General features: G+C 53.8%; 12 protein-coding genes across 12 annotated transcripts; 4 read left to right on the top strand and 8 right to left on the bottom strand.

Annotated features, from left to right (window-relative positions):
- Nucleotides 1-144: 144 nt before the first annotated feature.
- Nucleotides 145-1,429, bottom strand: BZA05DRAFT_177433 (phospholipase/Carboxylesterase superfamily protein). Its single transcript, XM_051479271.1, has one exon. It carries the CDS (start codon nucleotides 1,153-1,155, stop codon nucleotides 427-429), a length of 729 nt encoding a protein of 242 aa, XP_051335818.1. The 5' UTR covers nucleotides 1,156-1,429; the 3' UTR covers nucleotides 145-426.
- Nucleotides 1,430-1,729: 300 nt separating this feature from the next.
- BZA05DRAFT_316572 (ribonuclease-III-like-domain-containing protein) lies at nucleotides 1,730-2,532 on the top strand (the record flags this gene model as incomplete). Its single annotated transcript, XM_051480389.1, has 3 exons — nucleotides 1,730-1,961; nucleotides 2,077-2,339; nucleotides 2,404-2,532. Coding segments are annotated over 3 exons (624 nt in total), but the record flags the coding sequence as incomplete, so codon positions are not given.
- A 724-nt stretch (nucleotides 2,533-3,256) lies between these two features.
- On the top strand, nucleotides 3,257-4,886 carry BZA05DRAFT_177421 (uncharacterized protein). Its single transcript, XM_051479270.1, has 3 exons — nucleotides 3,257-4,085; nucleotides 4,153-4,330; nucleotides 4,393-4,886. The coding sequence occupies exons 1-3, from the start codon at nucleotides 3,360-3,362 to the stop codon at nucleotides 4,692-4,694; spliced, it is 1,206 nt and encodes a 401-aa protein (XP_051335816.1). The 5' UTR covers nucleotides 3,257-3,359; the 3' UTR covers nucleotides 4,695-4,886.
- On the bottom strand, nucleotides 4,725-5,362 carry BZA05DRAFT_410132 (long chronological lifespan protein 2). Its single transcript, XM_051484860.1, has 2 exons — nucleotides 5,152-5,362; nucleotides 4,725-5,077 (listed from the first exon to the last, which is right to left on the bottom strand). Exons 1-2 carry the CDS (start codon nucleotides 5,315-5,317, stop codon nucleotides 4,887-4,889), a joined length of 357 nt encoding a protein of 118 aa, XP_051335815.1. The 5' UTR covers nucleotides 5,318-5,362; the 3' UTR covers nucleotides 4,725-4,886.
- Nucleotides 5,363-5,521: 159 nt separating this feature from the next.
- Nucleotides 5,522-7,489, bottom strand: BZA05DRAFT_378955 (D-lactate dehydrogenase 2). Its single transcript, XM_051481875.1, has 3 exons — nucleotides 7,158-7,489; nucleotides 6,177-7,098; nucleotides 5,522-6,124 (listed from the first exon to the last, which is right to left on the bottom strand). Exons 1-3 carry the CDS (start codon nucleotides 7,352-7,354, stop codon nucleotides 5,585-5,587), a joined length of 1,659 nt encoding a protein of 552 aa, XP_051335814.1. The 5' UTR covers nucleotides 7,355-7,489; the 3' UTR covers nucleotides 5,522-5,584.
- On the top strand, nucleotides 7,489-8,859 carry BZA05DRAFT_410126 (proteasome component PRE6). Its single transcript, XM_051484859.1, has 5 exons — nucleotides 7,489-7,773; nucleotides 7,843-7,849; nucleotides 7,918-7,970; nucleotides 8,038-8,606; nucleotides 8,658-8,859. The coding sequence occupies exons 1-5, from the start codon at nucleotides 7,746-7,748 to the stop codon at nucleotides 8,787-8,789; spliced, it is 789 nt and encodes a 262-aa protein (XP_051335813.1). The 5' UTR covers nucleotides 7,489-7,745; the 3' UTR covers nucleotides 8,790-8,859.
- On the bottom strand, nucleotides 8,860-9,559 carry BZA05DRAFT_410123 (uncharacterized protein). Its single transcript, XM_051484858.1, has 3 exons — nucleotides 9,479-9,559; nucleotides 9,218-9,397; nucleotides 8,860-9,158 (listed from the first exon to the last, which is right to left on the bottom strand). The coding sequence occupies exons 1-3, from the start codon at nucleotides 9,481-9,483 to the stop codon at nucleotides 8,972-8,974; spliced, it is 372 nt and encodes a 123-aa protein (XP_051335812.1). The 5' UTR covers nucleotides 9,484-9,559; the 3' UTR covers nucleotides 8,860-8,971.
- Nucleotides 9,560-10,767: 1,208 nt separating this feature from the next.
- BZA05DRAFT_176928 (transcription initiation factor IID, 18kD subunit-domain-containing protein) lies at nucleotides 10,768-11,637 on the bottom strand. The gene is made up of 2 exons (XM_051479268.1): nucleotides 11,352-11,637; nucleotides 10,768-11,298 (listed from the first exon to the last, which is right to left on the bottom strand). Exons 1-2 carry the CDS (start codon nucleotides 11,419-11,421, stop codon nucleotides 11,018-11,020), a joined length of 351 nt encoding a protein of 116 aa, XP_051335811.1. The 5' UTR covers nucleotides 11,422-11,637; the 3' UTR covers nucleotides 10,768-11,017.
- Nucleotides 11,638-11,824: 187 nt separating this feature from the next.
- Nucleotides 11,825-12,929, bottom strand: BZA05DRAFT_448517 (uncharacterized protein; the record flags this gene model as incomplete). Its single annotated transcript, XM_051487258.1, has 6 exons — nucleotides 11,825-11,861; nucleotides 11,929-12,459; nucleotides 12,596-12,677; nucleotides 12,731-12,745; nucleotides 12,814-12,841; nucleotides 12,912-12,929. 6 exons carry the CDS (start codon nucleotides 12,927-12,929, stop codon nucleotides 11,825-11,827), a joined length of 711 nt encoding a protein of 236 aa, XP_051335810.1.
- Nucleotides 12,930-13,835: 906 nt separating this feature from the next.
- On the bottom strand, nucleotides 13,836-15,907 carry BZA05DRAFT_343349 (uncharacterized protein; the record flags this gene model as incomplete). Its single annotated transcript, XM_051481077.1, has 5 exons — nucleotides 13,836-14,500; nucleotides 14,550-14,813; nucleotides 14,999-15,489; nucleotides 15,581-15,710; nucleotides 15,808-15,907. The coding sequence occupies 5 exons, from the start codon at nucleotides 15,905-15,907 to the stop codon at nucleotides 13,836-13,838; spliced, it is 1,650 nt and encodes a 549-aa protein (XP_051335809.1).
- A 453-nt stretch (nucleotides 15,908-16,360) lies between these two features.
- On the bottom strand, nucleotides 16,361-18,848 carry BZA05DRAFT_177210 (uncharacterized protein). Its single transcript, XM_051479269.1, has one exon. The coding sequence runs from the start codon at nucleotides 18,506-18,508 to the stop codon at nucleotides 16,535-16,537; it is 1,974 nt and encodes a 657-aa protein (XP_051335808.1). The 5' UTR covers nucleotides 18,509-18,848; the 3' UTR covers nucleotides 16,361-16,534.
- Nucleotides 18,849-18,921: 73 nt separating this feature from the next.
- On the top strand, nucleotides 18,922-20,140 carry BZA05DRAFT_378937 (mitochondrial ribosomal protein S25). The gene is made up of 3 exons (XM_051481874.1): nucleotides 18,922-18,980; nucleotides 19,027-19,555; nucleotides 19,624-20,140. The coding sequence occupies exons 2-3, from the start codon at nucleotides 19,188-19,190 to the stop codon at nucleotides 19,991-19,993; spliced, it is 738 nt and encodes a 245-aa protein (XP_051335807.1). The 5' UTR covers nucleotides 18,922-18,980; nucleotides 19,027-19,187; the 3' UTR covers nucleotides 19,994-20,140.
- Nucleotides 20,141-20,147: the final 7 nt, after the last annotated feature.

The following is a 20,147-nucleotide window of genomic DNA, read 5'->3' as shown; positions in this document are numbered from 1 at the left end:
GCCGAGTGCGTGGAGGGGACGGGGGTGGGAACAAGGTGGCGGAGTCCAGTCGGCTCCTTCTCCAGAGACCATGATGGGAGATAGGTTGGAACTACCTCAACCGGTGGCCTGGCCGGAAATTCAGAATCCTTAAGATATCATCTTTAATCGTAATGTAGCCATATAAATTTAGCGATTTAAACAAGACTGACCACATCCTCCGCCGCTTCATCGCGCTATCACTCGATGCCTCTCCTCGATAACGTGCGAGAATGTCGACGGAAGCTTGAAGGAGATGCTTGAGGTTTTGGGATCGAAGGGCGAAGTAAACATAAACTCTTGATGTGTCTCGTTCAGGAGCCCATTAAAGGCAATGCACAGAAAGCAGAACTGCCGTTGGATTGTTCTCATTGGTTCATTAAAAACAATTACCAGAACAATATCCAATCAAGACAGCTCAACAGCTCCTGCCGGGATGCCAGCACGACTTCTAAGCCTTCTCGCCATGAACCGCATCATCGGCATAGCTTCCTCCTGGTTCTTCATCACGCCATCCCCAGTCCTGCCACGCCACTTGACAATCTCGACAAACTCGAAGACCTCATTCACACGAGCTTCAACGCCCTCAGTGACCTCCGAGTTCTTCTCTGCCCCCATGACCATCACTGGTGTCTTCGCCTTCGGATGAGGTGAAGGGGCCGTGTTCGGCAGTGGTCCACCAAGGGAAACAACGCCGCCAAACTCCTCGCTCGGCGGAAGCCTCGACGCAAGGTCCAGAGCCAGCATTCCGCCTTGCCCCAATCCCAAGAGGAAGATCGCCCGCCTCTTCCAGCCACACTTGCCCACCAAAGTATCATCAATAATCGTCTTCATGAGCTTGTGAGCGGAGGTGAAATCAGCCTCCATATCCAGTCCACCAGTAGAAGAGTCGAAGATCAGATCGTCGCCCCAGTGAAAGCCATTCGGATTGAACGGCAGCATCGTGGGAGCTCTGACAGCTAGACACGTGGTTTCGGGGAAGTTGAAGTTCTTGCCCAGGGCTGCGAACGGCGAGTGAGAGTCGCCGAGTCCGTGAAGGAGGATCAGGATGTTTTCGACTGGGCCGTCCTTTCGAGGCGCAATAATCGTGATGACCATATCACCCGGAAAGTCGGAGGGTTCGGGGATTCGAGACATTGAAGCGGATTGAGATCTGTCGGTCGTTGTAGATGTCGCGTGGCGATATGTAGTGATACAAGCAGCAGTGGGATGATCGATGGTGGGGCAAAGAGGGGCTGATGAGACCCACCTAAAATCGTTCTCGGCAACAGAAACCGACGGGAGCGAGACCTAACTGCATGACATTAACAAGAAAGTAGAGTACATATAATTCCATACTCTCTAGATCTTCAATCCGTTCCAACAGCATCCCGAGACCCTAGAAAAGACAGAATCCAAGCAGAGCCGCACTACACGTGCCCCACCCTCATCTGAAGCGATTGGGTGGTTGGTTTGTTACCCGCTTTAGATCCTTCACAGAAACTCAATCAAGTCAGTTTTTTTTGGTCACCAGCTCAGCTCCTCCTCCCGCACCACAATGGCCTTCCAGACATCCCGACAGGCCTCGTCCCTGTTGTCGCTCACACTGCGGCGGCCCCCGCTCGGATTCACACCGAACCGACAAATTCTTCCTTCGGCGCAGCAGCGATGCATACACGAAGAACAGCAGTACGAGCGGAAGCAGTACGAACGGAGACCCGCCCGGCTATCATACACACAAGGAGAGCGGTTCCAGAACGTCCGTCCTCAGCCTCGGGCGCCGATCGCACACCGTGTGCGCAAGGAGTTCTTGGTGAACGATGATTTGGAGGTGCTGGATGCCATGTATCTGAAGCTTTTCGGGAAGGACCTGGGATTGTCCGAGGATGTCAAGTGGCAGGCGGTCACGCACAAGACTTTCGATCACGGACGGCAGCCGTTCAACTCGAAGTTGAAGTTCTTGGGTATGGTTTCCTTCTCGGTGGCGGCGGGACAACGGCGACGCCGCTAAGGCAGCCTGCCATCGTTTAATATCTCGGCGAGGACGAGCGACAGATGCTGATACAATTACCCTTATAGGTAAACGGCTCCTTCAGACCCAGATATCTATCCACCTCTTGTCTGTACCGCTTAAGGGAGGGCCGAAGGAACCCAAGCCGTCGGTCTATAAATCTCTGGAGGGATCGCTGTACCAGAACCCAGAGCCATTCGTCCACGAAGACTACAAGAGCCTTGAGAACATCACTGGAGCACGAATCGAAGGTCTTATGAGCGAGAGCCGTCTGATGCCCTTGATTGAGGAAGTCGGGTTGCCAAATGTGATGCGGTGGAAGCCGGCAGAGGTACAGAACGCCACCACTTAGCCAACTATTGCCGAGTGAATGCATTGATTAACCACTGTAATAGATCTCGGACTTGAAGCGATCTGGCCAGCAACCCGTAGCCCTTGAGTGCCTCTTCGCGATTACCGGAGCGGTGGCCCTGCAGAAGGGCGGTGACGTGGCCGTGCAGTTCATTCGCGATCGAATCCTGACGAAGACCAGGAAGGCGGCGTCGGCTTCGCCGGATTCAGCGCCGGACCCAGCGCCGTCGCCGTCAACATAGATGGAGGGCAGTGTGGATGGATGAGGGCAAAATTCAGGGCGCCCGGGAGAGGCCCGCAAGGTGACCCGTGTACAATATGCATTTGCCAGTGTATACAATAGACCTGTATTTACTGGAGTTGGGCTCAAGAGATTGGCGATTGACGGCGGTGTGCAGCGGTCATATTCTGTGCGAAATTCACAGCGCACTCACTCGTCTCCGGGATTTCTCTCTAATACCACATATTTATCTGACTACATGCCGCGTTCCATCTGCCATAACCACAACGTAGCGACCGAAGAGAGTTTCCAGTTTCCATGCGGGCGGCAGTGAGCCCCCCTCCACCCCACTCACTCACTCGAACCCTAGCCCGCAGTCTCTGTCGGCGAAGTTTAGCGCCTTTGGCGGGGTTTAAATTCCGCTTTTCAGTCATCCTCGTCTTCTCTTTTATCCCTCCTCTGACTCTTCAAACTTCTCTCTTTTCTCTCCGTCCTCACCTCCTACCTCAACCCCATCCACAACACTCATTTCTAAAAGGTATGCTTCCGCAATTCTTTCTGCTGCATCTCTAAACGAGGACTATATCCTCCGTCGCGTTGATGACACCAATATTGCGCCTAGGGGAGCGGCGTTGACTTTGTTCGCTCCTCAATGATGGCACAATCTTTGACTACAACGGTATCTGAGCGACATCAGAACCAGCACATTTTGTTATCACTAGCACTTGCAGGAGAACATGGCTGACTCGTTACGAAGAAGTAGATGGTGAAACAGATAACATGAGTTCAACACCAACACCCGCGGCGGCCACCGCAAACATCAAGCCCCCTCAACCGAGGACAAAGCGGCCAAACTATCACTTGCTCCACGCCAATCCCCTTCCTCTCACAGTCATCCCGTTCTCTCCCCTGATCCCCCACAACCCGCTGTCGCTCCTACAAATCTTGTACACGTATCTATTCTGTCGGTCGCCGTGCCAGCCCGTTCCGGCGTATACGGGGTTCTTCAATCCCGCTACACGGTCGGTGCATGTTGTGGAAACGCGATCCATCCAGGCTTTCTGGAACAACGGGTTCTTTGGCAAAGGATCGTTGTCGCGGTCCGAACCCACGTGGATTTCCCGCAGGAGAAGGGCCCTCGGTGTCATTGGTAAAAATGAGGATCTAACGGCGGAGGAGATCACGGAGCGTCGCAGGCAGGATAGGCGCCAGTTCAAGTTAGAGCGTGCAAGAGCTGAGAAAGAGAGGATCCAGAATCAGTTGGCTCAGGAGGGGAAGATCGAGCTGTTGGAAACTGGTGAGGGTGGTTCGGTGGAGCCTGACGCCGCTGCTTCGCCACTCGTCCCTCTCGAAGGGGACGATGAGGACGAGGAAGATGCGCTGCAAGATAAACCAGTCGTCCATGTGGAAGATCTTGAGCACTTGCAGCTGACTTTAGAAGAGGCATTTTTCTTGCAATGTGGCTTGGGCGCCCTCAGGATTACGGGACCAGGACCTGAAGAAAATGTGTGTGCTGCCGTGCTTCTTCGCTGCTATTATCTAGACAATAAATCTAATACTCCTGGTATCATAGAAGTCCATTGAAGTGTGCGATGCCCTGTGCTTGTTCCGAAAACACTCGTATTTCCCACCTCTTGATGAAACCGATCTTCAACCCGATGATACCTTCCTACTCAACTACGTCGTATATCACCACTTCCGCTCGTTGGGCTGGGTCGTCAGGCCTGGCGTGAAGTTCGGCGTGGAATACCGTAAGCTCACACACTCGCACATCACACGTGTGTCATCACGATGGCTAACAGACATGCAATAGTCCTCTACAACCGTGGCCCCGTCTTCTCCCACGCGGAATTCGGCGTCCTTGTCATGCCTGCTTACTCACACCCCTACTGGGCCACCGACGTCGGGCGCAAAAAGAACGAGTCGAAGCCGTGGCACTGGCTGCACAGCGTCAACCGTGTCAGCGCGCAGGTCAAGAAGACGCTCATACTGGTGTACGTTGAGGTTCCGCCGCCGAGCGCGATCGAGGGATTGGAGGTGCAGCACTTGTTGAAGAAGTACGGGGTGCGCGAGGTCGCGTTGAGACGGTGGTTGGTTTCCAGGAATCGGGATTAGCTGGGTGGATGGGATGTATGGCGGTGCTTTGCTTGCTTGCTTGTTTGTTTGCTTGATTATGGCGTTTGGAGCTTCAGGAGCTGGATAGCGAGACAATGAGGAAACATTTGTTATTTCGTATGATACTTGTAGTGCCAGCCTATTCCAATTTCCACCCTCCCGCAAACAAACCAGTGTCCCAATCACAGCGCCTCACATCAACCCCTTCCTTGCCATCGCCACCCTCGCCGCAGTATCCTTCCTTCCGGTCTTGCTCAGGCAGATTGCCAGTCCGTCAGGGTGCAGCTCGAACTTGTCCTCGGTCTTGGGGAACGCGCAGGGACAGTGGGTAGGCTTGTCGACGCATGCGAGGGTTCCCGAGCAGAGGTATTTATTACACGTGGCTATTCATTACTATGAGCGATGATCATTCCCGAAGCAAGAGAGTAGTTAGTAGTAGTAGGGAGGGGGAACGCACCCTCCTCATAGTTGTGATTGTACCAGTCGCTGTTGCTGGGAACGTTCTGCTGTTCGCGCTGGCGCCCTCCGCTGCCGCCGTTAAACATTTGGTCGAAGAAACCAAACTGCGCGTACGCCAGTAACGGCGACAGGAGGAGCAGGAGAAGCGACAGTCGGGGGATCATCGTGGTGCTGTTTGGTTGCTCGTCGGTGTAAATGTGGGTTGAGGTTGCTGAAAGGAAAGCTTGCGAGCGTGGGTGAATTATACACGTTGCTTTTTGAGGGCACGTGACTGCTCACGCGTGGTGATATTGGGTGAGGATTAAAGCAACACGGTCCCGGGAGCTACATATGGCAGTCACTTTTGAGTTGAAATACTTAATTCAAATGCTCACATAAAAATGAGGTATATACATCCACCGCCTCCAACCTCCTAAAATTAACATTCCCTTTTATGCCTTGATGTACTTGTACGGATTCATGATACCGTTGGGATCAAACAGTCCCTTGATGGCCTTCATGACACCGAGCTCCGTCTCGCCTCTGGAGTACCCAACAAAGTCGCTCTTCGCGACACCCAATCCATGCTCCGCGCTGATACTTCCCCTCCTCTTCTGGATCCACTCGTAAATGAACGGCTCCAACGCCTTCTCAACACGCTTATCGAATCCGCGCACGGGGATGTTCAGGTGGAGGTTGGAATCTCCCATGTGCCCGTAGCCAACGATGTCGACGACAATTCCCTCGGGGTTCTCGGGCGTGGTGAGGAGGCCAACTTCCTTCATCCGCGTGCGGACGTCTTCAACGAGAAGGTACAGCTCCGATAGAGGAATGGAAACGTCGTATTTGTATACTCCGCCGTAGTGGCCGAGCGCCTCGGCGATACCCTCACGCCATGTCCAGAGCTCCCGCATCTGAGTCTCGGATTCAGCGACCGTGCCGTCGCTGACGTCTTCGTTCTCCATGAGGTTCTCCAGGAGGGTATCGAGTTTCTGCAAATGTTAGTTATTATTGTGTTGGTGAGTGGCAGTAGTGGAGGGATACCTCTTTGTCATGTTCAGTGTTGCTACCGCTCGTTTCTATCAGAACGTAAAATGGCGCCTGAGTCTCCAATGGCAGCTTTTTTCTGGTAACCAACTTAACGAAAGCTTGCGAGCTTGAGTCCATGAACTCGAATGCCGAGAGGATCTCAGAGAGCTGCTGTTTGGTCTTGACGAAGATCTCCTGCGCCTTCTCGTATGACTCAACCGCAAAGAAGGCGACGTTCTGAGCCGTGGGCTTCTGCGGGCAGATGATCGAGATAGCAGTGATGATTCCAATCGTTCCTTCGGAGCCGATGAACAGCTGTTTCAAATCGTATCCAGTATTGTTCTTCCTGAGAAGAGAGAGGTCGTCCAGGATTCTTCCGTCGGGGAGAACAACCTCCACACCCAGCACAGTACCGTGGAGCGAGCCATACCGGAGTAGCCGCAGACCACCAGCGTTGGTAGCGACGTTTCCACCGACGTGGCAAGATCCTTTCGCGCCCAGGTCAAGTGGGAAGATGTACCCCTTCTCGCGGAGGTAGCTATCCGCCGCCTCGAGCACGACACCCGCATCGCAAGTGAGGATTCCCGAGACCTCGTCGAACGAGCGGACCTTGTTCATGTTGCTCATGTTGATGACAATCTCGTCGAAGACAGGAACGGAGCCACCGACAAGCCCGGTGTTGCCACCCTGCGGGACGACAGCGAGTTTCCGCTCATTGCAGTGCTTGATGATTTTAGAGACATCCTCGGTACTTTTGGGCTTGACGACGAGTCGGGTCTGTCCGCGGTATTTGCGCATCCAGTCGGTGTTGAATGCCTCAAGCTCGTCTTGGCTAGCGCCCTTGTCGATGGACACAACGGGACATATCGATTCGAAGTACGTGACGTCCTCGAGGGTCAATTTGGAGAATTGCGAGTTGCGTTGGATGTTGGGGTAGCTGTGACATCACATTAGCAGTTGCTACGGCTTTCCGTGAAAGCGTGCACCGGTACGTACGAGTCAGCGGTATATTTGACCTCCTTCTTCTTGGGTGCGGGGGCATCGGGCGGGCCTGCGACTTCAGTGGATGAGATAGATCGTCTCGCAGCCACCTGGACGGCAGCAGCTCGCAGTCGCTGACGGGGTACGGCGGCGACGACGGGGCGTCTGGTGGCTGTGCGCGCGACATTGCGGAGGACGATGGCGGGATTCATGGCGATGTGTGTAGAACTTCGTAACTCGTCGGCCTTCCTTTAAACTAGCAGGGGAGAACTGCGCGGATTTCAATACAGAAAATAAAGGCTCTTCCAGGCCATGGGGTGCTTTCCAATGTTTTGCCCCACCAGGTGTCAACGATTTTTCTCCATCAGCCGTCGGCTCCACATGGTGGGGGCGCTTGAGGCGGCTACGTTTGACGCTACTCTGCTGTGTCAGCGGCAACTTCCGATGCGGGACAATCGACTTGGCTGTAGTGGGAGCCTCAGAGAGTTGCGAGTTCTCTCCGCTGCCAAACCAACCATCAACAACATTCATCAACTACAGGTTCCTTCTCCTCCAAACTCGCCCTGTCCTTGATCTTCACGACATCCCGCAGCTTTCCAAAAGATGGGTTCCTACGACAGAGCTTTGAGTGGTAAGTAAACTTGCCAAAGGGCACCTCCGAAGCTCTCCCGCAATGCAGCGCAACTGACATCCCATCTAGTTTTCAGGTACCTATCCATTCATCCATCTACTAGCTCTGTACATTTCCAGATCCAACCTGCTAAACCGTACACAGTCCCGATGGACACGTCTTCCAGGTCGAATATGCCCTCGAAGCTGTCAAGCGAGGTAAGACCTCCGATTGCGGCCCCGGCCACCCCGCCATCAGCTACCTAACCACCACCTCTCTCCTCAGGAACCTGCGCGGTCGGTGTCAAAGGCAAGGACGTAGTAGTCCTTGGCTGCGAGAAGCGCTCGGCGATGAAGCTCCAGGACACCCGGATCACTCCCTCGAAGATCGGCCTCATCGATAACCACGTGTGCGTCGCCTTTGCCGGTCTTAATGCCGACGCCCGAATCCTCGTCGATAAAGCGCGCCTCGAGGCTCAGAGCCACCGTCTCACCGTCGAGGATCCCGTTTCCATCGAGTACATCTCCAAATACATTGCTGGTGTCCAGCAGCGGTACACGCAGAGTGGTGGTGTGCGGCCTTTCGGTATCTCAACGCTGGTCATCGGATTCGATCCGAACGATTCTACGCCGAGACTATACCAGACTGAGCCCTCGGGTATCTACTCCGCGTGGAAGGCGAATGCTATCGGAAGGTCGAGCAAGACCGTCCGCGAGTTCTTGGAGAGGAATTACAAGGAGGATATGGACATGGAGGAAACGATCAAGCTCACCGTCAAATCCTTGTTGGAGGTGGTTCAGACTGGTGCGAAGAACATTGAGATCGCCATAATGACTGCTGGCAAGGCTATGGAGGTATGCTACCCTTGACCTCGGGCCAGTGAATTTCGAGCTGACATGCAGCAGATGATGCCTGATGAGCAGATAGAAAACTACGTCAAGAGCATTGAGCAGGAGAAGCAGGAGGAAGCTGCCAGGAAGAAGAACAGGCAGGGCGGCCAAGGCAACCAGAGCGGTCAACAGGGCTCTTCGTCATAGGCTGAGGATACTAATGCACGATACGAGGGATTGACAAGGTGGAATCTGCAGTGAACAAAAAGTAGAATCATGGCTCGTGTTGTGATGGACTCCGTGATGCAAGCAATATGTAGTGATATGTAGCTCCCCAACCAATGCGCCCAACCCCATGCCATCCAAACTGAACAGAAGCTCAACCGCCATTAACCCAGCTTGTTGGCAACGTCATCGCCTATATTCCATATCGTCTTCTGCTCGTCCGTCTTGACCCTCTCGTCCTTCAGCATCCTCGCATCGACTCTGACGTCCTCGCCCTCCACATTCAGCGCGAGACTCGGGGTTTTAGCATCCAGAACGAAGCGGTTGTCGCAGAAAGGACAGTACTCGTCACTACCACACCATCAGCCCTCCATCTCCCCCCCTCCTCATCCCGTGTGGCAAAAACAAACCTATCATCCCAATCGGCCAGCTGCTTACGGAAGCACTTCTTGCACTTCTTGCAGGCAAAGACCATCTCGGTGGTCTGCAGGAGGGCGTGGTCCTCGCGCTCGGCATGGCACTCGGCACAGTCGAACCATTTCTTGCAGCACGGGCTGCGGATCGCGACTTGGGCGTTCAGGATATGTTTGCTGTCGCCGTCCTACCGCGTTAGAAAATTAGTCGAGGGGTGGGTGGGGGAGAGGGGTGAGCGAGCGGGAAAGGTTTCATACCACATTATTGCTGGCGGCGGGTTCGGATGAGGTGGTGGTGGTGGATGTGAGAGTTGAAGGTAAGGGTAGGTAATATCGAAATGAAGCTCCTGACCGGATCTGACCGCCGCTTTGCTGGGGGGAGAAGGCGCTGGAATGGCATACGGCTTGGCGCTGACTGATGTTCACACTGCATCACCCGGAGGTATCGACTTGTCGCCGTCTTTGAAGGCCTGGCAAACGCCTTTGTATGGAATTACTGGCCCTTATTCAAGAAGAGCAAAATAGATCTCAAGATGCCTTTCTAGGGGAACCAAAGGAGCCTAGGTGTATACAAGACACTTCAACCCACCACTACATCTGCGGTTGCCTATTCTCTTCCTCCTCAACCTAGGTACTTCGCACAATCACCTTCAGCATCGAATCTCACAGTAAAACACACGTCCGAGATCCCACAAGCAACAATGCCATGGAAATGTCCCCGCTGCGCCAGTCTGAACCCGGATCACCACCCGGGATGTTCATGTGGGTATACGGATGCCGTCCGAACCCGCTACAGAACGGCAAGAGTGTACAGGTGGCTCTGCAGACAGTATCTATAGGGGTGGGTGGTCGGTCCTTTGTTTTGTTCTTTGTCCAGTACCAGTTTCTTTGGTTGGGTGTTTACTGCTTCCCACGGAATCTCAAACGCCCGAATCATTGATGCTATGATATGGCACTCCATTTGCTCTCCGCCGAGTTCCGCCTGTGAACTCAGATCGCCCCGGCGGTGCCGTCACGTCCGTAAAGCCGTCTTTAGAGCATGACATTCCGTGCAGCAGAATTCGATTTCATCCCACCACCCCATCCCCCCAAACACGAGTGACCCTTTATGCCTAGGTAGTCTGCACCCCACTACATTTTTCCCCGACGCTAGCCACCTCGCCTCCCTATAAAACCCCGCTTCCCTCTTCCTCGCAACTTTTTTTTCCCTTCCTTCTTTACATAAAACATATATACCGATCCTCAACATACCCTTGCGCAGACCTATAGACACCCGACGTCTCGCCGCAAATTTTAGTTTTGGGATCCAGACCGATGAATTACTTGCCTATTATAATCCCCACCTCCATATTAAAGACGGGGGGTGGGATTCGCTTTGGGCCGACATATCGTGAAGAGAGTGAAGAGAGAGAGATGAGATGGAATCTTGATTTCAGTTTAGTTCAGATTAACGGGGCGGGGGAGTGCCAGGTGTTAAAGTTCTGCGTGTGATGCGTGAGATGCGAGCAAAGAACAAAAGAAAAGAAAAACAGAACGAAACGTGTATTTCATCAGTTGGAACCCCACTGCTCAGGCAGGCGGGTGTCGTCGCGTTGTTGCCGACTCGTCTCTCGTCATGTGTATGTAAAACTTTAAGAAGCGCGATGAGCAGCGAACGCCGCGGGAACCAAGCAAAACGCGTAAATTCTGACGAAACACGCAGAACAGATAAACCCAATGCCAATCCCGATCCTGAACGCCCATCCTTCCCCATCAGTATAGTGTACCGTAGACCGCCGCAATCCCCTCCACTCTCTCCTACTTCTCCCCCTCCGGCTTATCATCGAACTGCTTCCTAGCATCTGCAATGACCTTCGACATGACGAGGAGCTCCTCGACCCTGCCTAGCTTCTTGGGGTCATTTCTAAGCGCATACTTGAAGTCGTCGACCTTGATCTTGTTCCTTCGGGCCTGCGCCGCGAGGCGCGCCGCGTCGTGGCACATGTCGACGATGTACTCCGTCACAATCTCGTCAAGCACTTGCACCGACTCCGGCAGTGGGTCCGGGTCATCGCCGAAGGCGTACATTAGGGTGCGCACTGGGAGGGTTAGCTAAGGGGAGGGGGGGCGGGTGAGGGTGGGAGGTGCGTACGCTCTTTGACGAAGAGGTTTTGGCGCCGGTTGCGAGGGCGGGAACGCGTGATGCCGGCGTCGGTAGCCATGGTGGATGCAATGGGTGAGGGTATTGGTGGTTGGATAGGGAGGTGTCAAGCGTGGGGTGGAGTGGGTCGAGTATTTCGGTGGAGGTGTGGTGAGGAGGATGGTTTGGATGTGGCGAGCTTGGAACTGGGCTGGAGACGCGTTGGAATTAAGGTGCGGCTCTCGGTGGCTAGTTAGGTCCGTGCACTTGCCGGGTTGAGGACCACTTATTGTCACTCACTTTCAGGATGGGGGGAAAAGCCTTTGCTTTCGACGGACGACTGATAGTTCTCCTCCAACTGAAGGCGACTGAAATCCTTACAGAAATAACGATCCTATCAAAGTCTCCACGCTGCATCGCTCTAGCCCAACAGAAAGCGTAGAGAATAATTCACAAGTTCAGCAAAACCGGCCCTCCTTCTAGCTTTACGATCTGGTCGGAGGCCTCTTTTCAGTTTGGATGCTGCAGTGAAGAGATATCAGCACGGTGCTCCCCCAAGTACGTAGAGACCGGGAGCGGATGGACCAACCTTCTACAAGCATTCCTCCTGAGGTTGAAAACCAACTCTCGCATTTCCATTCTTACCTCCTTCAGATTCACATTCTTCGCCCCAAGACTCATATCAACGACATGATCACTCTCCACCGCAAGCAGCCTCCTGACGAGGAGATGTTTCATGGCCCAACAAATAAACACTCCGCAAGCACTGCCATCCGTTTGCTGCGGGGTCTCCGGCAGATCGCGAAAAGTTATGTCATATCCGAACCAGCCGCTGATTACTCTGCACAACCGCCTCGCATGATGCGCCAGCATCGATCCACTAGAGTCGTAGTGGAAGGCCCGGCGGTCATGGGTGCTGATGACTAACAGTGACCAGTGGCTGCCGCCGTCTTGATGTGCACCGCTGCCGTCATTGATGGGTAGGAATATGTGACTGGCCTCGTTGATGTAGGGAATCTCGGTGGGCGAGAAATGTTCGTTGATCATAACGGAGATGGCCGGAGGTACGAAGATCACCCTAGACGATGGATGTTTCGCCAATTCCTCGTGGATGAGATATCTGCATCAATCTATCAGACTCCCACCAGGCCAAAGCACACAGAAGAGAGAGAGAGATGAGAGACGATGTTACTTTTGCCAGAAGAAGATATGCTATTCAAAGAGAAAATTTCAGCATAAGAAGAGTCCCTACGAACGAATCATGGATGCGTGCGCGCCAGACCTGGTCCATCAACCATTCGTCAGGATTCTGTAAAACCCCGTAGTCGTCCCAGGTAACTGCACCCCTCTTAGCCGTGTACCATCTCTCGTTCCGGTAAGGAATAACAAACGCTGAGCCCCGTGGTCTGTAGAACATCCGTCAGCGTACTGCATGGAGATCGTGGTGGCTAGGTTTTATGGTATGTGAACGCACAGTTAAGGTATATGTCTGACTCTTCTTCCTACTCAATAGCACCATCAGTCACCGTCCCTCGAATTCAAGCTCTTCCTCCTAGAGTTCCAGTCACATACATTTTCATAGTCACTCATAGTGAATCTGTCGATCTTATCTCGTACTCGCTCAAGGATATGCATCTCTTCGTGGCGCGGGTGGTAGGGGGGTCCTTAAGTACTGCACAGTGTATCGAGACGGTGAAGGGGTTTCTCAGTTCGTTTCTTTGTTCGTTTGAGGCTGTGGTTGGAGGTGAAACACACGATGGTATGCTGTTGTGGTGGCGACGGTGGTGGTGGTGGAGTTGGTTGTTGTTGGACAGATAGCCGGCCATCCACTGTCGTCATGTCATGTCTGGTCTGGTACATAAATACCGGTATGTCTCGCCTAGCTGGGCCAGCCAGCCAAGCAAGCTTTCGGCTGGCGATTCCGCAATGCCTACTCGACAAACCGGACAGACACCTCGGATGCATGCATGAATGCTGTTGGGAAATCATGGAGTATATCATGGATTCGATTTTGTGCTATGGGTGGTGAATTGTGGCTGATGGGGACCGTGGGGTGATGCGGAGGACGGTTGTGGAAAGTCTGGACTGGCCTCGTACGGTATTCGGCCGGCAGCCGGGTGTGCCTGCATGTCCGACCGTTTTTGCGATGTTTCACTTTCGTATGTACTCGTGCGCATACTTTCTCTTTCTTTGTCGGACCGAACAAACAATGGTTGGCCAGTATTGACCCCTCGGAATTACTGTCAACTACCGGTATCATGACTCTGTACGAAGTAAGGCCAACGATCGAAGAAAGAAGACAGCGAGCACGATTTCTTCATATTTCTTCGGGCAGGTATGATGTGTAAATATAAGGTATGTACTTCTATTGTTACTGCATATAACGGGCGGGCTGGCGAGCTGGCGAAACGCGGACAAAAAATCCAAACGCAGACTGGTATCGATCTCCACCTATGCCCAACTCCACACACAACTGGTATGTAGCACATCACAAGTCTACAGCTTCGCCTTAATTGGAGTCCCCGTCGCCGCCTCGGCTTTCGCATGCTCCTTCAGGATCCTCCGCAGGATCTTACCAGAGACCGATTTCGGAATCGCCTCTACAAATCGGATTCCACCGCGCAGCCTCTTGTGGTGTGCTACGCGCTCAGAAAGGTACTGCGAGATCTCCTCGGCCAGCGCCTTTTCGTCGCTGTTAGTTCCGGCTTTAGGAACAATGTAGGCGCGCGGGACTTCCGAGGCCAAGGCCTCGTCGTAAACACCGATTACGGCTACGTCGTCGACTTTCTCGTGGCCCATAAGCTTGCCCTCCAACTCGGCGGGCGGGACTTGGAAACCCTTGTATTTGATCAGTTCCTTGACGCGGTCGGTGATGAAGACGTTGCCGTGTTTGTCTTCGTGGCCGACGTCACCGGTCTTGAAGTAGCCATCGGGTGTGATGGCGTTAGCTGTGGCGGTAGGATTGTTGAGGTAGCCCAGCATCACGTTGGGGCCCTTCAGCCACAGTTCGCCGGTCTCGCCGATGGGGAGCTCGTTGCCTTCTTCGTCGCAGTACTTGCAGGACATGTTCGGGAGCATGTGGCCTACACTGCCGATCGTTGACTGCCACAGATGCCATTGCTGGGTGTGGGTAACGGGCGATGTCTCGGACAGACCGTATCCTGTAATTGTCAATTTCCAAACCTCTGGAGAGAGCAGCGATGACCATACCCTGCTTGACCGGCACCTTCAGCCTATCCCAGACAGCGTCCACCAGTTCTCTCGTCAATGGCGCAGCTCCACTGTTGAGCATCCGCAGACTGGTGAGGTCGTATTTGGTAGCCACCGGCGACTTGGCAAGGGCCAACACCACCGGCGGGACGATGTATCCCATGGTGATTTTGTGCTGTTGGATGAGACTGCAGAATTTATCCAAATCGAACCGGTCCATCACAACTGTTTTCTTCCCCGAATAGCAGTTCTGGAGAATAAGACCTGCGAGTTAACGACGCATATGTCAGTCTGAGCTCATCATCATCATCATCATCATCATCAACCCCCATAGGCCGGGATCTCGCTAAATCCCACTAGCGGGATCTAGCGGCAATGCACTCCTCTTTGGTGGGGCCCCACAAACTCGATCTGGACAACGCCCAAACGGGAAGCAAATCAACACTCACATGTGAGACCATAGATATGGAAAAACGGCAAGAAAGCGATGATAGTATCCTTCTCCCAGGTCAAATTCGGCCCCTCTCCAGCCAACAACTGCAAAACATTGCTCCCGATATTGCGATGACACAGCATAACACCCTTGGGATGCCCCGTCGTTCCGCTCGAATAAACCAAGAACGCCAGATCCTTGTTCGCATCGATCTTTCCCTGACGCCATTTGACCGCAGTGGACGGATCGATTATCTCCCTCCAGTGCTTGAACCCGGCTGCCCGCTGGTCTCCCAGGATCAATATGCGGTCCGTGGGAATGCCGACGTTTGCCGCCGCCTTGGTCACGATGGGCAGGAGCTCTGGCAGCGTCGCGATCGCCTTCGCGCGCGAATCCTTCAGCTGAAACGTGAGCTCGTCCACTGTGTAGTTTGGGTTCGCGGGGGTCACGGTGCCGGAAGCCCACAGCGCTCCGAGCATCAGGGGGGGTGTGTCGATTTGGTTCGTGCTGGAGATGGTCATCAGCTACTCAGCTCTCCTTCGCCCTCGCTCGCCCTCGCCCTCTCGCTGCCGTCGCCGCCACAGAATACACTACACACCTGAACACGGCCAAAACGTCGCCCTTCTTCCACTCCCATATAGACTTCAGTCCGATTCCGAACGCCTTGGACTGGTCGCGGAGGTCCGCAAAGGTCATTTCGCGATTGGTGTTGCCATCGACAAATATGACTGTGTGCCCACCCGTTGTTAGCCACAAGGTTCCGCGAGGGCGTGGGAAGACGGAGTGCAATTAATTTCAACTCCGGCGAAAAAAATATATACATACCCTGACTGTCAGGAAACGGCCGGTCCTTGCGATCGAATATAAATCTGTACAGATCCTCCTTCGGCACCGGTATGGGCGGGTATTGTGAGTGGGCAGGCATTGTGTATATTTCCCGTATGTATATTGACACAGAGGTAGGTAGCGAGGAGGCAAGGAGTCAACCAATGTGGTGCGACTGATTGAGTGAGTGCGTGGAGGATCAAGAGAGAAGATGGTGATGATGTGGAATAACAATTGTGCGGACGGAAAGGAAGAAGAAGAAAGAGCAATGGAAGGAGGTCATCTGCTCCTCTCCTGCCCCTTCATAGCCGAGCCGACTTGCCTCGGCATACTTGATGCCGCGCGCGCGCGCCGCGTGGGCATTGGGCCTGCTGGCTGGAATTGGTATGTACCGGTACTCCACACGGTCCATGGTGGTGGGGGATCAGCTTGAGCTAGACGTGCGTGGAGTACACGGTAGGTGCTTGAGATGGGTACACGGCAGGTCGGGACACAACTACGGTACTATATAGACAAGGTTGGGTACTCTATAGTGGCAACTTCGGGCTTCCGACTTCTGCACAGGAGAAACGGCAGATCAATGGGTGAACAATTCATGCTTATATCAACTCCAGAGTACACGCACTCATACATATTATATGCAATGATGAACAACCAAACATTCCCTGATATATGTACACCGATTACCAACGACCAAACCCCGCAAAACCGTAGAATATACATGCATCTACAAATCATCAAAGGGATGTCGCTCCTGCTCCTGCTGCTGGTACTGCGGCGCTTGTTGTGAGTCCTCCTCAGTCTGTTGCGAGAACTGCTCCTGAAACCCCGACAACTGCTCCGAATACATATCGCGCCCTAGTGGCGGCATCTGTTGTTCCGCAGTCAAATGCTGATTCTGCGCTTCATGGACGTCGCGCAGGGCAGCGAAGTACACGCCGAGAGCAAATTCATGCACCGTACCGCCTTGCCGTTTCCACTGCTGCATCACCTCCTGCCAAACCCTCTCCAGCACCTCGCCATTCACGTACACTTTCGCTACCGCACGCACAACCCACACCGCGTACACCCTCTGCCACTTGATCAAGCCAGCCTGCTCGTCCAGCACCACGTTGAGCACGTTCTCCAGTCTCGCCGGGTTCCACTGGCCGTACGGGTCGGGACTTCCCCACCAGGCGAAGCCCTTCAGCAATGACAGATAGACGCTGTCCGGAAGAACGAGCCCGAACGTCTTCATGTCGCGGATAAAATCCTGAGCGCGGTCCCAATTCGCCTTGCGACAGTTCAGATGCACAAAGAGGTGGAAAGATCCTATATCTGGTCCGAGAACGACCTTGAGTTCCTCCATATATCGCTTTGAATTTCGAGCTCCAGGTCGTTTCAGCTTCTGCGCGAAGGAACGGCACGCCCTGTATTCGACCATCTCTGGCGTCGGGCTCTTCTCCGCAATAGCTCCAGCCCTCTTCATAAACGCGAAAATCCGCAAGGCGTCATCTTCTTCGCCTACTATGACGAGAGCTGTCATGAGAGTGTTGAGTACCACCGTATCCACGATCTCTCCCGCATCCACCAGGCCCTGGTATACCTGGCGGATCTTGGCACCGTCGCCGATATGTGCGTGGTACATCATGAGGGCGGTGTATGTGAAGCGATCGTACTTCATGTTCCGTGTGCGCATCTCTTTGAGGATCGATTGAGCGAGGGCGGGAGATTTGGAGTTCGAGGCACCATCCAGCAGGATGTTGAAGGTCGTCAAGTCCGCATTGACGCCGTGATCTCCTTCCGATTGAGCCCACAACTCGTAGGCGGCCCGCATTTCGGCGGCGGTAGTCTGTTTGAAAGCTTTGAGGACGAACGACATTGCCTGATTCCATTCATGTCGTGTGATGGGGATCTTGGATGCCTTCATGTCCTCTATTAAGGTCAAGTATCGGAGCATTGCGACCTGGTCTCGAAGAGGAACCGTCATCAACCGGACGATAAACCTTTCCATCGTGATTCGGTCCAGGTACGGCAGCCGACTGCCTGGTAGGTTGCGGTAGAGCTCAAAGAGAGACTCATTCGTAGACTCCTTGTTTCGTATTTCGGCCCGGAACGCCGAGATGGCATCGCGTTCCTCCCACGAACTGGGGAAGAGCCAGGGCATCTTGTATTTTTCCTGGTCTTCCTTTGGGATCCGTTCGATGCGAGGACGTATGGGCCTTGAATCTTTCGGCTGACGGTGGGAGGTTTTGGAGGTAGCAATTGGTCCACGGTCTATGGGATCCACAATGGCCCTTAACTGAGGCCTGAAAACTTGGGGAACGACCCGAAAGGTCCCGGTCTGTGGTGGTGGCGATGTTGCATCATCGGAGAGGTCACGCCGTGCTGTAGATGGCTTCCTCGAAAACGAAGGTTTCGAAAGCGAAGGGCGAGCACAGACATGGTAAGAAACCGAGTGGACCCTGCAAAGGCTAGCCTTAACCAAGGCCTTGACGAAGAGTACGTCGACAGGAAACCGCTGGGAGCTCTTTCCGGTGGTGGGGCGTCGGGCCGGACCCCACGGAGATGAGGGGCAACAATTGACGGTCGTAGTGGTGGCGGCGGCGTTATGGAGTTGGGCGCAGTGGTGGCGTGAAGGACGGCGTCCATTTGAGGTGCAAATTCGACGGCCAGATACTCGGACTGCCGTCGTGGCTTCTGCTATATGGCGCGGTAACATGTGGCGAAGGATACCGCTCGCATCGTTGAAGCAGCCGGGGGAGAGTGGTAAAGGTGGGGAGAGGCTCCGTGCCGTAGAATAAAGACTGATCTCGGACGGGTTGAAGCCCAATCCTGAGTAACACGGTGTGGTCCTACCGTGCGAAACCGAGGAAGAACAAAGGAGATAGAGGGATTGCTGATTCCGACCGCTGATTGACGTTGCGTAAATACTAGGTCTGGATGTCTAATGTTGAAATTTGGATAACTTCCCCCTCCACTATCCGTCACTCTACAATTACCCGGCTCTTAGCACAACTCGGGAGTCTTTCTCGAATCCTCGCAGATTGACGGCCTAGAAGTGGAAATTCGGCAGCGATTAGCAGGAAGATGTACTCGATAAAAGCAGATGTATTTACTGGTGGTTTATTTTGACGGGAACAAGAAACTTTAGAATTGGCAACGATTTACGAGACCTAATGACATTGATCCGGGTAAATGCGGGGTGTCCCACTAAGTTTCTTGGCTGACATTTTGAAGTAAAACTTTAAGGTATACCGTGATTGGACAACATCCCACCGCCGCCGCCGACACTACTGTATACTGTCAACCCCGTCCATTCGACCGCGGAGTCACAACTGTCCCGACCTTCGTCCTCAGCTCCTCCACCGAAAGTGTCGTAAGCCAACGTCGCCTTCGCCATGGGACGGCACCTCCGACCCCTCCGGGTACACCAGCTTGCCTCGCAGATGCTCGAAACTGGCCGATTACAGCAAGAACCTCCGTGGTACCGTGTTGTTGGAGCGATTCCACCCACGACTACCCTCGTCCGAACCCCACCGGTTCAGCTCCAGGACAAGAAGATCCGAAAGTCTGCCCGCAAGCCGTCTCGGATGTTCCAGCCCCACCGCATTGTTTACCCCGAGGACGAATTGCGTAGCCGATTCTTCCAGGACCACCCGTGGGAACTGGCCAGGCCCAGAATCTTGGTGGAGAACGACGGAAAGGACTTTATGAGATACGACTGGAGCAAGATGAGACAGCCTGGGAAGATGCTGGACGGAGAGAGGTTGGTAGCCCGACGCTCGTTGCCGGCGTATTCGAACTGGGCAAACATTGGCTGACGCATTCCCGCAGTGTCGTTCAGCGCCAGATGTGGTTGATGGAGAACCAGGGCCGGACCAAGGTCGAAGCCTACGATATCGCGCGAAAAGAATTCTACGATCTCCGAATGCGGGAGGATATCGAGCGTCGTGTTACAGCTGAGGAGGCCTTGTCCGTCGGTGCCAAGTTCGGCAAGTCATATATGGATATTGGTATCGAACTGGAGCAGAGAGCGCTGGAGCAGTGGAAGGAGAAGGCTATTGCGCTGTTGCAGTTGAAGCGTGGTCGCCAAGCTGCGTTCAGCGGAACCACGGAGGAAGACCCAGCCACTGCGGCGACCCCAGAGGTCACTCCTGGCGCAGCAGAGGGTGTTGCAGTGCCTGCAGCGGCGGCGGCGGTTTGAGCAAGCAGAGCAGGCGAGTGATGGGCGGACCAAGTATTTTAGCAGAAGTTCGTTTCGTCACGAGGGGCATCAGGTATTTTTTGTTATTTGTTAGTAAGTACGTGTACAACAGCTATCCTAGGGCATACGCGGCAACTGGCTTCCACCTTAAACC

This window comes from Tricharina praecox (genome assembly GCF_024521635.1).
Source record: "Tricharina praecox strain CBS 144465 chromosome Unknown BZA05scaffold_31, whole genome shotgun sequence".
In the NCBI taxonomy this organism is placed as follows: domain Eukaryota; kingdom Fungi; phylum Ascomycota; class Pezizomycetes; order Pezizales; family Pyronemataceae; genus Tricharina; species Tricharina praecox.
Note: the sequence above shows the minus strand (reverse complement) of the source record. Positions and strands in the feature narration are given on the sequence as shown.

What these genes read in the sequence shown, in the direction of transcription:
- BZA05DRAFT_177433 (XM_051479271.1), bottom strand. Translation starts at nt 1,155, where the DNA reads ATGTCTCGAATCCCCGAACCCTCCGACTTTCCGGGTGATATGGTCATC.
- BZA05DRAFT_177421 (XM_051479270.1), top strand. Translation starts at nt 3,360, where the DNA reads ATGAGTTCAACACCAACACCCGCGGCGGCCACCGCAAACATCAAGCCC. An exon ending in GACCAGGACCTGAAGAAAAT is followed by an intron (nt 4,086 to 4,152) that starts GTGTGTGCTGCC and finishes CTGGTATCATAG; the next exon opens with AAGTCCATTGAAGTGTGCGA. An exon ending in GAAGTTCGGCGTGGAATACC is followed by an intron (nt 4,331 to 4,392) that starts GTAAGCTCACAC and finishes GACATGCAATAG; the next exon opens with TCCTCTACAACCGTGGCCCC.
- BZA05DRAFT_410132 (XM_051484860.1), bottom strand. Translation starts at nt 5,317, where the DNA reads ATGATCCCCCGACTGTCGCTTCTCCTGCTCCTCCTGTCGCCGTTACTG. An exon ending in CAATCACAACTATGAGGAGG is followed by an intron (nt 5,078 to 5,151) that starts GTGCGTTCCCCC and finishes AGTAATGAATAG; the next exon opens with CCACGTGTAATAAATACCTC.
- BZA05DRAFT_378955 (XM_051481875.1), bottom strand. Translation starts at nt 7,354, where the DNA reads ATGAATCCCGCCATCGTCCTCCGCAATGTCGCGCGCACAGCCACCAGA. An exon ending in GTCAAATATACCGCTGACTC is followed by an intron (nt 7,099 to 7,157) that starts GTACGTACCGGT and finishes GTGATGTCACAG; the next exon opens with CTACCCCAACATCCAACGCA. An exon ending in ACACTGAACATGACAAAGAG is followed by an intron (nt 6,125 to 6,176) that starts GTATCCCTCCAC and finishes TAACATTTGCAG; the next exon opens with AAACTCGATACCCTCCTGGA.
- BZA05DRAFT_410126 (XM_051484859.1), top strand. Translation starts at nt 7,746, where the DNA reads ATGGGTTCCTACGACAGAGCTTTGAGTG. An exon ending in CCTCGAAGCTGTCAAGCGAG is followed by an intron (nt 7,971 to 8,037) that starts GTAAGACCTCCG and finishes CTCTCTCCTCAG; the next exon opens with GAACCTGCGCGGTCGGTGTC. An exon ending in CTGCTGGCAAGGCTATGGAG is followed by an intron (nt 8,607 to 8,657) that starts GTATGCTACCCT and finishes GACATGCAGCAG; the next exon opens with ATGATGCCTGATGAGCAGAT.
- BZA05DRAFT_410123 (XM_051484858.1), bottom strand. An exon ending in CTGGCCGATTGGGATGATAG is followed by an intron (nt 9,159 to 9,217) that starts GTTTGTTTTTGC and finishes ATGGTGTGGTAG; the next exon opens with TGACGAGTACTGTCCTTTCT.
- BZA05DRAFT_176928 (XM_051479268.1), bottom strand. Translation starts at nt 11,421, where the DNA reads ATGGCTACCGACGCCGGCATCACGCGTTCCCGCCCTCGCAACCGGCGC. An exon ending in AAACCTCTTCGTCAAAGAGC is followed by an intron (nt 11,299 to 11,351) that starts GTACGCACCTCC and finishes TAACCCTCCCAG; the next exon opens with TGCGCACCCTAATGTACGCC.
- BZA05DRAFT_177210 (XM_051479269.1), bottom strand. Translation starts at nt 18,508, where the DNA reads ATGTTACCGCGCCATATAGCAGAAGCCACGACGGCAGTCCGAGTATCT.
- BZA05DRAFT_378937 (XM_051481874.1), top strand. Translation starts at nt 19,188, where the DNA reads ATGGGACGGCACCTCCGACCCCTCCGGGTACACCAGCTTGCCTCGCAG. An exon ending in AAGATGCTGGACGGAGAGAG is followed by an intron (nt 19,556 to 19,623) that starts GTTGGTAGCCCG and finishes GCATTCCCGCAG; the next exon opens with TGTCGTTCAGCGCCAGATGT.